This window comes from Aristolochia californica, unplaced genomic scaffold, assembly GCF_029961685.1.
Source record: "Aristolochia californica isolate CCGP_79_NKW_82.1479 unplaced genomic scaffold, dmAriCali1.0.hap1 SCAF_1, whole genome shotgun sequence".
NCBI lineage: Eukaryota > Viridiplantae > Streptophyta > Magnoliopsida > Piperales > Aristolochiaceae > Aristolochia > Aristolochia californica.
In genome coordinates this window covers 957878-972238 of record NW_027181770.1, presented here as the reverse complement: position 1 = coordinate 972238, position 14361 = coordinate 957878, and the positions used below count along the sequence as shown (strand labels likewise).

General features: G+C 37.3%; 1 protein-coding gene across 4 annotated transcripts in view; it reads left to right on the top strand.

The window, feature by feature from the left end:
* The window catches only part of LOC137959823 (DNA mismatch repair protein MSH1, mitochondrial), a 34621-nt gene that overhangs the window by 16067 nt on the left and 4193 nt on the right, over positions 1–14361 (top strand). For 2 of the 4 annotated variants that reach the window (XM_068807236.1, XM_068807312.1), the window contains 9 exons: positions 3676–3740; positions 3927–4012; positions 6390–6554; positions 7986–8095; positions 8244–8349; positions 8449–8524; positions 8608–8666; positions 9630–9697; positions 11497–11670. In XM_068807236.1, coding sequence (XP_068663337.1) covers positions 3676–3740; positions 3927–4012; positions 6390–6554; positions 7986–8095; positions 8244–8349; positions 8449–8524; positions 8608–8666; positions 9630–9697; positions 11497–11670 — 909 coding nt within the window. Of the gene's footprint in view, positions 1–97; positions 150–3457; positions 3505–3675; positions 3741–3926; positions 4013–6389; positions 6555–7985; positions 8096–8243; positions 8350–8448; positions 8525–8607; positions 8667–9629; positions 9698–11496; positions 11671–14361 lie in introns of those variants that run through there. The other 2 variants (XM_068807467.1, XM_068807388.1) reach the window with 2 other exon arrangements.

Sequence of the window (14361 nt, the reverse complement as noted above, 5' to 3'; positions counted from 1 at the left end):
GTGACAATATCCTTCTCAGACCTCAGTTGCTGGGAGATTAAAATGTTCTATTTTGCAGTCCCTTCTAAAATGCTGAAACTAGTTCTAAGATCATAAATGTTGGGCGGTTTTTGGAGCCAATTTGTGCAATCAACTTGAGGGGGGGAAATGTCAATTATCAAGCAGTAGCTTATTATCATGTTTTAAGCTTTTATGATCATGTTCATACCCTCTGCATTTAGGGCAAATGGTGGAAAAATATTAGCTTAAATGTGAAAAGCATTTACTATTCACCATCAACTGTTTAAACAATGTTTCACAAAATCACTTCGAATGCTTATGTATGTTTAGTGCAAGCTAATGCAGTTTTTTAGTTTGAGGTTGGTACTTCCCTTCCTGGCCTCGGAAAGGTGATGCTCTCTTCTTGTGCTAGTTTCATCCAATGGGGACTTTGGAATGAACGCAATCGAAGGAGGTTTGATGGAAAAAGTGAAGCAACTGATCGTGTGGCGGACCGAGTGGTGGGACATATTTCCTCTTGGTTCCTGACTAAGAAGTCTTTCTCCTCCTTTGTGGGTACTCCTATCTGTGAAAACTAGAGTAATTTGGCTATGATGCACTCTGGGACAAAGCCTGATTATGCAGGAATGGATCCCTCCTGAACCTTTTTTTTTTTTTTTTTTGAGGAAAAGTGTGAAAGTATATTACTGAGAAAGAGAGATACAAACCTAACTAATCATGACCTTCCTCCCTCCTGGACCTGGTTACCTTAAGTTGAACTTTGATGACTTTTCTCTTGGTAATCTCGGGATCTCTAAATTCAGATGGGTTATTTCGGATCATTCTGGCAACCAGCTTTTCTCATATGCCGGCCCTTTAGGAATCACCGATTCTACGTCTGCGGAGCTTTATGGCCTCCTCAACGGGCTCCGTGTTTTCAGAGATAAGTGCAACGGTCCCCTTCATATTGAAGGGGACTGGAAGGTGGTCATTGGATGGTGTGAGTGTGCATCCCCTCCTACATGGCGTCATTGGGATATTTTTTGGGAGATTCTTAAGATTACCTCAATTTTATCTTGTATTTGGTCTCACATTCCGAGATCTGTAAATTCGGCAGCAGATGTGCTTGCCAAGCATGGAGCTACCCTATAATCTCTGGTTGTCAGGGATTTGCTCCCTCTTCTGTAATTTCTCTTGTTTATATAAATACATCTTTATCAAAAAAAAAAAAATCTTTATTTAGAATTCTATAATCACTAAAAACATACGATGGCTTCTCTTTACTTTTGTGGTTACTTCTGTAATCATTGTTTTTTGGCTTTTTTTTGTGGATACTACTATTCCAAAATTTCCTTCCTGCCATATGATAGAAGTACCTAGGGGTATTTTTGTCAACTGGGTGTGTAGGGTAACTTGGTAAATTGGCGGTAAGAGGGCATGGGAAGATAGTTCTGTGTTCAATATCAAACTTTTTAAGTTGTCGCAAGATCTGGGAGTGAGAATTCGTCATCTCTCATGTCAAAAGTTTCCTAGACGAAATAGAAGTATAAGTCATTGTTTGAGGAAGTTTCAATTCTTAGTTGAAGATTGCAAGGGAACTATTTCATGGTAATTTGTCGATCAAGTAGTATGGAAGAACCCCAACCAGTTTGTTGTTTTCTTGCAATCCTTGAGCACAAGCTCCAGCTTTCCACTTCTCTTCTGACGAGCAAACTTGATCTCTTTAAGCAAATTTTATCTTCTTCCTTGGATTTGAGAGAGAGGGTCTTCATGCCATACAGCCTTAATGAGCTCTTGTCTTGAGATTTATGCATGTTTTGATTTTGATACCGAACCTCAAATTTTTTTGTAACAGTGAAAAAATTAAATTAAGAAGCTTCTAGAGGAGAAAAGATACCACTTAGCCATATTACATCAGGCCAGTGAGCCATAAACTAGAAAAAAATAAATATAAAAAGTACATAGGTTATTTGTCCATCATGTAAGAATTACCTTCACTACAATGTTTGTGGCCACACCATTTCTTGCTAATGGATGTGCAACATTATTGGTGCTTCTGGATGGCTGTGCCCACGATTGCTTCTAAACGCTTTTGTCCAAGATATGACTACGTTTCCCCATTATATCTTTTAGCTCATCAAATAAATACCAGAAATGAGCTGGGGGAGTTTTCCCCTGAAGCTCAACTGATGACAATCGCAGAATCACCTTCCACCACCAAATAGTTTGCAAATCTGTGTTACTCAAATCGTGACTCTTTTATTACCTATCCCTTATGTCTGCTTTGCGGACTTGAGGAAGAGTCCATTGAACATTTATATTACACTGCAGATTTCCGTAGTGCATTTGGATCAGATTTTTTTGTATGTTTGATATGATTTGTGCCTCCCAGCAGTTTTTTTTAATCTAATTTCTCTTTGGGATTTGCCTTCTTATGTTAGGGAAAGTAATGCTTCAAGCACATTTAACCTTCATTCTTTGGGTGATTTGAAATGAGATAATCTTAGGCACTTTCATCATGTGTCTTCTTCATGGGAGTTCCTGGCCAAGAAGGTTTTCTCTCAGATTGTGTTTTGGCTGAAGACTTTGGATTTGTTTAGTGACATGTTGAGGAGCAGCTAGGCTCAGGTAGCTCTGCTTCATTCGGTTTCTCTCCCCAAATTGGTGGAATGGTCAGCCTTCGCCCGAACCTCCATTTATAAAGTTAATTTTGATGGTTCTTCATTTGGGAACCCCAGACCATCTGGCATTGGTGGCACTTTCAGGGATTTTTCTGGCAGGATTTTGGCCACTTTCTCTGTTGCTATTGGTATTTCTGATTCTTCCTCATCAGAGCTATTTGCTCTTAGACAAGGTCTTCAAATTTTTCGTGACAAGTTTCAAGGCCAGCTTCATATTGAAGGTGATTCAAAGAGTGTGATTAGTTGGTGTGAATGAAAGAAAGCCCCCCCTGGCAGCATTGGCATTGTTTCTGTGAAATCCTGAACTTAGCTTGCTTTTTTCTTTGTAAATGGAATTTTATTCCTAGATCAACTAATAGCTTAGTTGATTCTTTAGCTATGGAGGGGGCTTCCCTTCAAAATGAGACTCCCCTTCTTGATGTTTGTGTTGTTACTTTGCCTTCAAACTCTATAAAACTGCTTTTTTTTTTTTAAATAACACAAAAATCTGTGCTGCACGTATTTTGGAATGCCTCGAATAAGGATCCTTAACTCTACTTTTGCGGAGTCATGATGCTTGAAAGGTGTAGAGAATTCGTAACAGTTGCTCCCCATGGGCCCCTGATAACAGCATCACTAGTTGGACACCAGTTACCTTTAGAGCTGCCACTAAATAGAGCTTCGACCATCTTCTCCAATGAGGGGTGCCCATGGGAATGGAGACTGGACATGGGCTTGTGGCGAACTTAGGAACTCCAATTCCTGCAGTTGATACTAATCACAATTAATGAAAAGTTGGTAAAGGGAGAAGAAGGAAGAGAGAAGAGAGTGTAGAGGAAGAGAGGGCAATTGACCACATGTGCAGGTCAACTCTTATTTCTTCTTTTTATCAACTTAAGCATAATTACATAACTATCCCTTTAATGAGGCTAGTAACATATTAGTCCAAAATCAGAAATAAAAAGAAAAGATACTAATATCTTCAGCAAAGCTTTCTATTGATGAAATTTGCATTTTTTTTATTTTCTCTTAACAGTGCATAGTGGAGGAAGTTCAGGGCCCAACTCAAGCTCGATCTCGTAAAGGTCGTTTTATAGCCGGGTAATTTAGTTTTTTTTTTTTTTTTTGAAATGAGGGTAATTTAGTTGTTACCATCTAAAGTTTCTGAGTTGTTTAACCACAAGAGTTCTAAGAAGAAGATATATTAAGTTGTAGTTTCTTCTATCGAGACGTTACCTTTGAAACATTTTTATAGGTATTCACATATGTTTTATCAATTGTATTCAGGCATGCCCATCCAGGTTCTCCCTATGTATTTGGGCTCGCTGGTCTTGATCATGATGTTGAATTTCCTGATCCAATGCCTGTAGTTGGTACTCCCTACTCATCTTTACCTTTTGCATAGAATAAGTAATATTATTTTTATCTGGTAAATCCAACTATTGCTCTCTTGGATGCTGTATTTGCAAACACAATCATCTAGATGTGGTATTTTCAGATATATATATATATATATATATATATATATATATATATATATATATATATACATATATATATATATATATATACATATATATATATATATTTGAATGGCGAGAGTGATTTTATTGAGAAGAGGAATGCCTCTCACGAGAGGAGAGGAGGCAGTGGGAAAGTTACATAAAGAGATAAATGAGAAAAATTATTCTACAAACTAATGAAGTGAAGAGGCCTATGGGTCTTAAAATTATCCAAATTGTTCTTGTAGTAGGACACCCATATGCTGACCTAGGAGTCTGGAGCCAGGTGATGGCTCTGTTCTTGGTAAGTCCATGATTTCTTCTATTATGTGAAAGAGTCTCTAGGGAGGGCTGATTTCTTTCTTGCACCAACTGATCATTGTTGCCTAGTCACATTCCACAATTAAAGGGGTTGGGCTATCTGGCTGCAATCCTGAGACCATGTAAGAGGGCTGCAGTTTCAACAAGGAGGAATCTCCAAGCCTGAGGGGACCTGAGTTATGTAGCTAGCTTGTCACCTTTATGGTTTCTGAAAATTCTCCCATAACCTAAGAGGGCAGGGTTGCCTCAAGCGCTACCATAGCAATTCAGTTTGTTGGCGCCTTTTGGTGGGGGGATCCAGGGAGAGGCAGCTTGTTGACAGTTGAGGGAGGCCCACAATCGTAGCCCAGTTTTCAAATGTATGAGAGGTCTGTAGTTGGGGGAACTCCTTTTTGTGTGGAGCCGGGATAGGCTGTGCTGTGTACTGCTGTTTAGGACCATGCTGACGGTTCTGGCTTGGTTCCTGAACACACAATTATTCAGCTCAGTCCAGACATCCGAAGGCACAGTTGTAAGAATTGTTCTCCGAAGCATCCTGCCATAATGAAGCAAATTCCACAAGGTACATTGCTCCACAAACTCACGATATGATCGAGGTGGGCAGATACATTGAAAAGTTGGAAAACTTGGTACCAGACCTGAGTGAAGCTTCAATACAACAGCAAGTGGTTGACAGTCTCTTCTGCATGCGTGTCCACGAAGCCTGCATATGAGTGAATTAATTATGACCTTGCCTCTTCATTGGAGGTTGTCATTAGGTTAGGAATTTGTTGCAAGCGGCACACAAGTTGATGAAGACTATCTTTGGAGGTCCCATTTGCTTCCAAATCATTGCTGTTGGTTTGCTGGAATTGGCATTGACGATTGTTCTGGCATTGTAGAAAGATTTCGCTGTGAAGAATCCGTCTGTGGTCTGCTTCCAAATGATGCAGTCTTCACCATCTGGTCCGAGAACTGTTTAGATGCCATATTTCCTGACATGGCCATGAACCTTTAGGTATTATACAAGATGACCATATTATATAATATTTTTTAAAATTCAAAGTCATATTAAAGAAAATAGAGAGAGTGCTATTTTTTTTTTTTAAAAACAGAAAGAGTGTGACCTCATCTTCTGGTACCTTCTCTCCCTGCACCAAAAAGAGGAGGGCTCTACAGAGTGGGGATAGGAGATTCTCCCTTCCCTTCTCTTTCTGCATTGAAAAAGGAGAAGGGAAGGGACCCCCCTGGGAAGCCCTCCCCAATCCGTATCAGTGTTCTTTTATTATTATTATTATCATTTTTATTTATATTAAGTAGTTTATATTTAAAAAATATAGTTTGAATAATATATTTTTAAAAATTAAAATTATAAATGTTAAATGATATTATGACCTTCTCATAGTGGTCTTTGTTAAGATTACGAGGGCCATATTTGAAATTTGTGTAGAAATGGAAATACATCTAAGTTGCTATATTTGGCAATATAGTATTTAAAGAGGGCTGTATTTGGAAATTGCCCTTCTTTTATCTTTTTTCTTTATGTCTGTTTTGCACACTTCTCTTCTCTGAAGTGGTTTCTGATTTGCTTGACTATTTCATGGAAAAAGCACCAGTTCATTGTTCTCTCATTTGTCTATTTATTTATTTTAAAATTACTTATTTAACTAATACTGCTTATGGGTACTGAAGTATATCATTTGTTATTAGGCATGTAACATTAATGTGTACCTTATGTATTTGGACTAGTACCATTTGAAAATTGTAACTAAAAATCCATGTTGTCTCTGAGATATAATTACTATGGTTAAATCTTTTCTTTTACTACAAACTGTTTGCAATCAAGTAGACTGGAGATTTATTCTGTATTTTTGGAATGGTGAACGATTTTATATTTAATCTGTAAACTTTGTGATATATAGTTAGAATGGTTCTTTGCTGTGTTTAGGGATTTCCCGTTCAGCGAAAGGGTATTGCATGATTTCTGTGCTGGAGACAATGAAAACATATTGTGCTGAGGATGGGCTTACTGAAGAGGCTATTGTTACAAAGCTAAGAACCTGTCATTACCATTATCTATTTCTGCATACATCTTTGAGACACAATCCTTCAGGTTTGCATGAAATTCCTTTCAGTTTTTCAACTATCTAAATTTGGGTCAAAATGAGGATATTCAATCGAAGATTGCACCTGATTACAATTACAGCATCTAGTCTTGATCATATGGTTCTATAATTTATGAAATGTTTTATTGGCAGATTAAATAACTGAAGGTATTATCATTCAAAAAAATGACTGAAGGTACTGAAACCAAACTGGTATAGGAGGTCTTATGTTGTAAGCATGCAGGGAATGAGTTGAAGCCGTCTGTGAGTTCAGGCTGTAACCTGTGCATGGTATTTGATGAAATATCTGGGCTTGTAAATGCAGAACTCACAGATTCTTTGTGGTATGGCTCAGTGATAAGCATAATGATTCACCTCACCTTCGATTTTTGTCTTCAATAACACAATGGTTTAATTATTTGGTGTGTTTCACAAGGCATTTGTTGAATTTAGGATCCCATGACAAGGTCCTCGACCAAGGTAGTGAAAGAGGAGATAAAGAAAAGGAGGAGAAAAAGGAGAAGAGAGAAAGAAGAGATAACTCAGCTAGAAAGATGGAGAGGGAGGGCTTGTGAGGAGAAAATTCTAGGGACGAATTTGAGAGAGAATAGGGGACACTTAATGATCTACCCCATGCCTTGAGCCTCCATTTATAGTTGTGGAAGGAGGTTTACAATGACTACAATGCCCTTAGGAGCTACCCTACAATCGCTGGTTGTCAGGGATATGCTCCCCTCTTTGTAATTTCTGTTTTTTTCTTGTTTATATATATACATCTTTTTTTAAAAAAAAACTACAATGCCCTTAGGGCTACAAACTTTGTAAAAAGAAAAGACATAAGTAAACATACATCATCTTCTTTAATTACACCCTTGTGCCATCCTTATGAGAAGACCTTTTAATTACCTCATTTTCCACATCCTTGATGTGGGGGAGGTATTTACTTTGATGCCACTTCGAGATGTCTTCCAACAATATTCATCTTATAGCTTAGAGATGCATGGGGAGCTGGAAAAGGCATATCAGGACATCCATTATCAGGGTGCCAATGCGTATTCAAGATTTATAGGGCATATAGTAATATATTATGAAAAAAAAACTATTACCCCCTCCCCCCCCCCATTGTATCCCTGCTTAAGTGTTGCTGTCAGATTTAAAAGCTTGTTATCATTTAGACACCCTTATGTTATCGATTTTACTCTTCTGTTTGGCTTTCCAACAGCCAAAACTGGCTTGATAAGTAAAAGTTTAACCATAGCTTGACATAATAAGATCGATTTTCCTTCTTGATCAAGCTTGTGAAATTTAAACATTTTTATGAGAATAAGACGATTCAACCTCTAATTGAGTGCAGGGAAGGACATCAAAACCTTCTATGATACTGTTATTTTCCAAAGAGCTTGAACAGCTAGGACTATGGCTAGTACTTCTTTTTGCAGGCACATCTCACTGGGGAGAATTTGGTGAAGGAGGATTGTTGTGGGGAGAATGCTGTGGGAGGCACTTTGAGTGGTTTGATGGTGGTCCTGTCTCTGAGCTTTTGTGCAAGGTGTGGTTGGGATCTTGTTGTACATGGATTTCTAAGTTTATCATTTTCGGATTTCATTTTAATTTAATGTTTTCAAGCACTTCATATTCAATTGTGTTTAAATTTGATTTGAGGTCTCAAATTTAGATTCTCTTTTACTTTTTCAAAGGTGAGGGAGCTTTATGGCCTAGATATTGGGGCACCTTTCCGAAACATCATTGTACCTTCCGAGAGAAGACCTCGTCCTTTGTATCTTGGAACAGCTACTCAAATTGGTTGGATAAATTCATTTTTTTAAATAATTCTACTATTGTTGATGAGTGGATGTGAATGGTATGGATCATAATTAAGTAACATTGCAATACGTGCTACAGGAGCCATTCAAACAGAGGGAATTCCAAGCTTGTTGAAAGTGCTGTTCCCTTCAAATGTTGCTGGCCTTCCAGTAAAGTTAGTAGAACACTTTTCTATCTTTCCCCGCAATGTTTATAGGGTTAAATTTCTAATATTTTTCTCTGCAATATTTTTCATAGATATATAAGAGATCTTCTCTTTAATCCTCCAACATATGGGATTGCCGCAGCAATTCAAGGTAAAGAAATATTTAGTTATGTAATGCTTTAATTGATCCCTGCTTACTGCTGGATCAGGTTTGTCTTATTCACAAATAATCATGTTGTTAAATTTGGCTTCAGGTCTCTTTTCAAAATGACTAGCCAAGGATGGGAGAACTAATGACTGTATGATTTTTCTTTTCTTTAACCTAGGGGAATTCCTACAAACACTCCTCCTCACGTCTAGGCCTAAACAAAGGAAATAGGGCTGAGATGTGGACAACATAAATGATATACCAACTAAATAGCCACAAAATAGGCTCAACAAAACAGACAACCTACTCTGATACTATGTTAAACTTGGACCCAGTTTATTCCAAATTGACTTGTTAAAGTTCGGAATCTTTCCCGACTAACGGTTACATAATTTTCCTGACTTTAATCTGTTTGGAATTATTCCCAACTAACACCTGTAATGTCTGGTATCTTCTCCCATACTTGCTGGTAGTAAGTGTAAATAGTCCTTCAAAAAGAAGAAAGAAGGACAAGGAAAAAGAAGAAAAGACATGACAGTGGTTGAACTTTAGTACATGGCATTTTTATCATGTAGCAGATGTGCTTTGGAAACTTTCAGTTTTTGCTGCCTTATGATATGATTACTTCAATAAGGTGAACTTCCTGTATACATTGTGTTTCACAATTTCTAAGTGTTTGTCCAGGAACATAAACAATTTCCAATTCAACCATTTTATCTTAAATTGTGGAAATATTCGTATGTCTCACATGTTCTGAATTTTTAATTTTTTCTTCATGCAGCTAATGTTCCTGCATGATGCATACAAGACATCATTTTGCAATTAATGTATCTTCTTGAATATACTGAAAAGCCTTTTTATGAAAACTTAAGTTCTTGTTTTTGTTCAGTCGGCATGCAACTTTCCTTTTGATACACTTGGTTGCCCACCTATGAATGTACTAAGATGCAGATTTATTTCTGGCAGCAACATGCAGGCTTATGAGTGGCATAACCTGTTCAATTCCTGAGTTCACTTGTGTATCTGCTGCAAAGGTCTGTATCCTTGTTGCCCAGTCATTGAAATCACAAGTCCATAAGCATATATCCTTCTGTTTCAGTTTTACTGGATTATATTCGATGACTGTAATAGTTATATTGCTTTAACCTGCAACAAACTTATTTGGAGGGTTATTTTGTTTACTCTTGGTTATAGATGAGAACTGAGGGAAACATGTGATTAAGATGCTTCTATTAATTTATTCAAGTCAATCAGTATATTCCCTTTGGCAGATGGTTCATGTACTGATCCTATGTCCACATAATCTTCGAAGGAGATTGAAACTTAGTCATATGTGAAGTTTGAGTTGTAAATTCCGTCTGTTGATGTATAATATCTGTATTTATGGTTTTTGCTTCTTGTTTCCCCTTTTCTGTTTGCTAAAGTAACTATTGCTGAGACTTCACACCAGTTTTGCTTTTGATGCACATAGAAGTAGGGCTGAGTCTGATGATTCTGACTATGGCCATAATCTGGTTATGCTTATAGTTGGATACTTCAACATTTGATTCCAAATTTATTAACCTAATATATGGTTATGGGTCTGCACGATCCATGGGATTTGTATCCAACCAGATTGAGATCCCCTGTGCACATGTAGATGCAGCAACCTACGTGTGTTATAGGTGAGCGACTCTGTCCAATAGGTGTATTTCTCTTTAGAACACTGGCAAACAGACCCAGACTTCGGCTTTTTGTTTAGAAGCGGATTGAATCATCAAATCCCTGATGTCAGCCCAAGAATTATGCTTTTTCAAAAGCCTATTGGGTAAAAAAAAATCAGTTGATGACCCATTTCTTGTTTCGTATCATTTTTAGATCTTTTCCGGGGCCCTATGGGCTTCCATGATCTATCCCATACTTTGGCTACTTTTTCCAAATCCAAGCTCCCTTGGGGTCCTGTTCTCTTTTCTCTTTCAACCTCCCTGCGCATACTGTGAAGGGTATTGGCCCTTGAACTAAGTACTGTTGTCTTCTTGGGAAAATGTTTATGAAAGGACTTCATGGTTTAACATTGCCAGTCTCAATAGCATTTATATCCCATCTGTTCTCATAGTGAATTTCTTGGGGTTCATTGAGATTTTTATTAGTGAACAAAAGTAGGTTACTTTGACCATTTTTTTCCCAAGAATTTTCACAACCAAGGACATTTTGTGTCATCTATGACCATTATTCTGTCAGTTTGTCTTGGATGGCTACATTCTATGCGATGAATTTGTGGTTGATAAGAGGATTAAGCAAGGAGCTGATTGTTCTTAGTGTCATAACCGAATCTGGATTCATGATAAGTCATATTTTATTGCAATCCTGTAAGTGGATCTGGCAAGGAACCAAAACTTGGATTTGACCATCTTGTTGGATCAGGATCCAGACCCAGCTAAAACCCTGGCCTGTTTTTTTTCATGTGATTAAGCCCACAAAACCAGTACAACTAGATTGTATCATTTATTGGCACCCAGAGAGTGTTAGGAAGTGTGAACACTTGATGTATATGTTTTCTTTGTTGCCTTCTTGGAACAAGATTTTGGTGTCACTTTCATACATCTCTAACTGTCAAATTTCCCTAATTGCTTTTGTTCTATCATAATCTTACCCATTCTGACTTGTGTTTACTGTTGTCAATAGTTTTTCTGCTATACTGCTTCACTTTTTTTCTTAAAACATCGTTCTCTTATTATAATAATTCTCTTGGAATGTGATTTTTCAGATTTCTATTTTTGTTGTCCGTCACTGTTTAGTAATCAATGTTTGTTAATCTGCCTTTAAGAATGCCTACTTTACATTATTCTTGCAGCTTGTCAAACTATTGGAATCAAAAGAGGCAAATCATATTGAGTTCTTAAGAATCAAGAATGTGGTTGATGAAATCCTACTCATGCACAAAAACCCAGAGCTCAATTCTATCCTGCAAATGTTATTGGATCCCACTTGGGGGGCAACTGGATTGAAAGTTGAGTGGGGAACTCTGGTAGGTAGTCAGAACTAGCTTCCCGCTTTTCTTTTAAGCATTCCTGGTTTCATTTTCACTCTTGAAAATGGATTATTTGCACAAAATTTGAAAGCCATTGATTTGGGCACCAAATGCGTACCACTTTTTTAGCTTCATGTACTTGTTTCAACTTACGCTCAGCCAAATGAAGTATGTGGCCCTTCTGTTGATTAGGTAAGGGATCGTTGATCTTTTCTTTTTGTTTACCATTTTTATTCTTTAAACAAGGAGGGAGAGGCTGCACCTCAAGCCTGAGGAAGGGAAAAGGATTTCTCAAATACTGGAGATTGACAAAGGATCTTAATCAACAGAAAAAAGATATGAAAAGCAAGTACTTATAGTTGGTCACGCTTTATGTCTGTAATAAAAGCAAAAGCATCTCAACCTTTCTGTTCCTCCCCCTCCACCCTCAAAAAAAAAAAAAGGTGCCTTTACTTATGGGGTTAGAGCAGTTAAGAGGGTCATATATGACTGTCAATATCTGAATCTCTGACTTCTTAGAGATGCAAACTAATTATAGAAATTTCACTCTATTAGCAAAATTCAGCCCAAAAAAGTAAAATCTTGGCTATATCTAATGGAAATGAATTACCTGCAACAATATGTTGTAATTTCAGTATATTAGCAATCTTAAGTAGCTGGCATCTTAAATATCTGTCTTGAGTAATGATTACCTTCTTGGTACTTAGCTTCCTATTTAACATTTAAAAAAAAAATTAAAACAAAAACTAGTAGGACTTCTTGCCTAAGCAGTCAATGTTTTCTGTATAAAAAATTTTCACTCTTTAAATTCAAGTTATTTACAAGATTGCCCTTTTTCCACAGTTATGTGTACATAATATATTTTTTTAAATAGTGATGATTTCATTAGAGAACAATGAATACTAAGAAGCCCAAACACAGGTTGAGCAATCTAAATCACCTAAGGGGAAGGACTCCCCTATCGAAAGGGAAAATCGAGAAGCCCCAAGCTTGGCAAGAGGGTCATATTCACCATTGGCAGTCCCAGGAATGTGTGCTGCCAAGTCACTTTCTGAGAACAACTGAGAGAGAAGGTTTTCGTTGTACATGTGTTTTAATCTCCAAGGACGAGGATCTCATTTTTTATCCAATTGTTGACAAGAAGAAAATTCCCTTCAACAATTAGCGTGCAAGAGTAAAATTGAGAGAATAACTTGATGCTCATTAGGGGTGCTTTACTTTCAACTTCAATGGAGTCAGCAAACCCAAATAGGGTCAGAATTATGGGTGGCATCGAGCCGAGCCCAGCTCGAACGAGCTTGGTTTGATCTGAATACTTCGAGCTTGAGCTCAGCCTCGAGTCTAAAAATTGAAGCTCAAGCCAAAAAAATGTAACCGAGTTTGAGCTCGAGTTTGAACCGGGTTCGAGCTCCAACCTACATTTTGAACTACAAAAAAAAATAAAAAATAGAGAATATTGTGATGAACTTAGTACCATTGAACTGCAAGCTATCACAAAGGAGTCCAAGACTTTGCAATGGAGGATACTAATGTATATAGACCTAAAAGAAAGAGCAAACACCTCCATCGATAGTGTTTATTCCATGGGTGTCAATCACGGAAACCATAGGGCACGAGAAAGATATAGAATAAGAAGAAGATCAAACTTAAGTCGTTAGATTGAAATGCATTTGCTAAATAAGGAAGCAGAGAGAGAGATAGTAAGAGTTTCATTTTCTAACAAGTAATTGTAGCATTTGTAAGGGAGGATTGGTAGGATGTGGTTGTCTTTCCCTCTTTCAAGCATGCTTCAGTTGTGCAATGATCCTCTCCTCAAGGGGGTTAGCTTAAACTTAAATTTGACGAAAGTCTAAAGGCAATCTAGGCTCATGGGAGGAGGTGTTTTTAAAGATCATTTAGGGATGGTCCCCTCTGTTTCTATATTCCTTGTGTGTTTGTGGCTCTTCAGAGGCAGAATTCCTTACTATCCTTCACGGTTTAAGGGTATATAAGCAATTCCTCACAGCTTCCCTTGTTATTGAAGGAGATTCTACATTGGTCATTAGTTGGCTCATGGAAAAGATACATCCCATGTCGATTACTTCATGTCTATTATGAGATTCTTTCTCTTTGTGAGGTGTGACTTTTGTTGGGATTCATGTTTTAGGAAGTGCTAACTATATCGTAGATTCTCTAGTTTGGTCGGGGGTTGATTTACACGATATTATTTTGGGTAATTTACTCCCTTTAGATACAAGATGAGTCTTTTTTCTTCCGGGCAGCCTCTTCCTTTCTTTTGTACTCTTGTAGATTCTCTCTTTAATAAATTTTCTAACTTTATTTTAAAAAGAAGTAATTCTAGCATCTCAAATGCATAGGGACATCTGTTTTGCCTATGAGCAAATTTATTCTCTAAACAACCTTCCATTTATTGCAGTATACCAGAGTTATCCTCATTTTCTTTTTAAGAAAATAAATATTCAAGGAAATTTGAAGATGTTGTATGTGTGTGTTTTGCGTATAGCACCAAGTGAAAAAAGAGAAAATAGAAAAAAAGATACTCATGATTTTTTCTTTGGTACGAGGTTGATGACAAATATCATGACTGGTTTTGCTCTGATGTGATGCCCTTTTTCTATTCTTTGAACGCAGACAAATAAGTTCGAGTGCCCTTTTTCTTCTCATGTAATCTAGGTATTCAAACTCAAT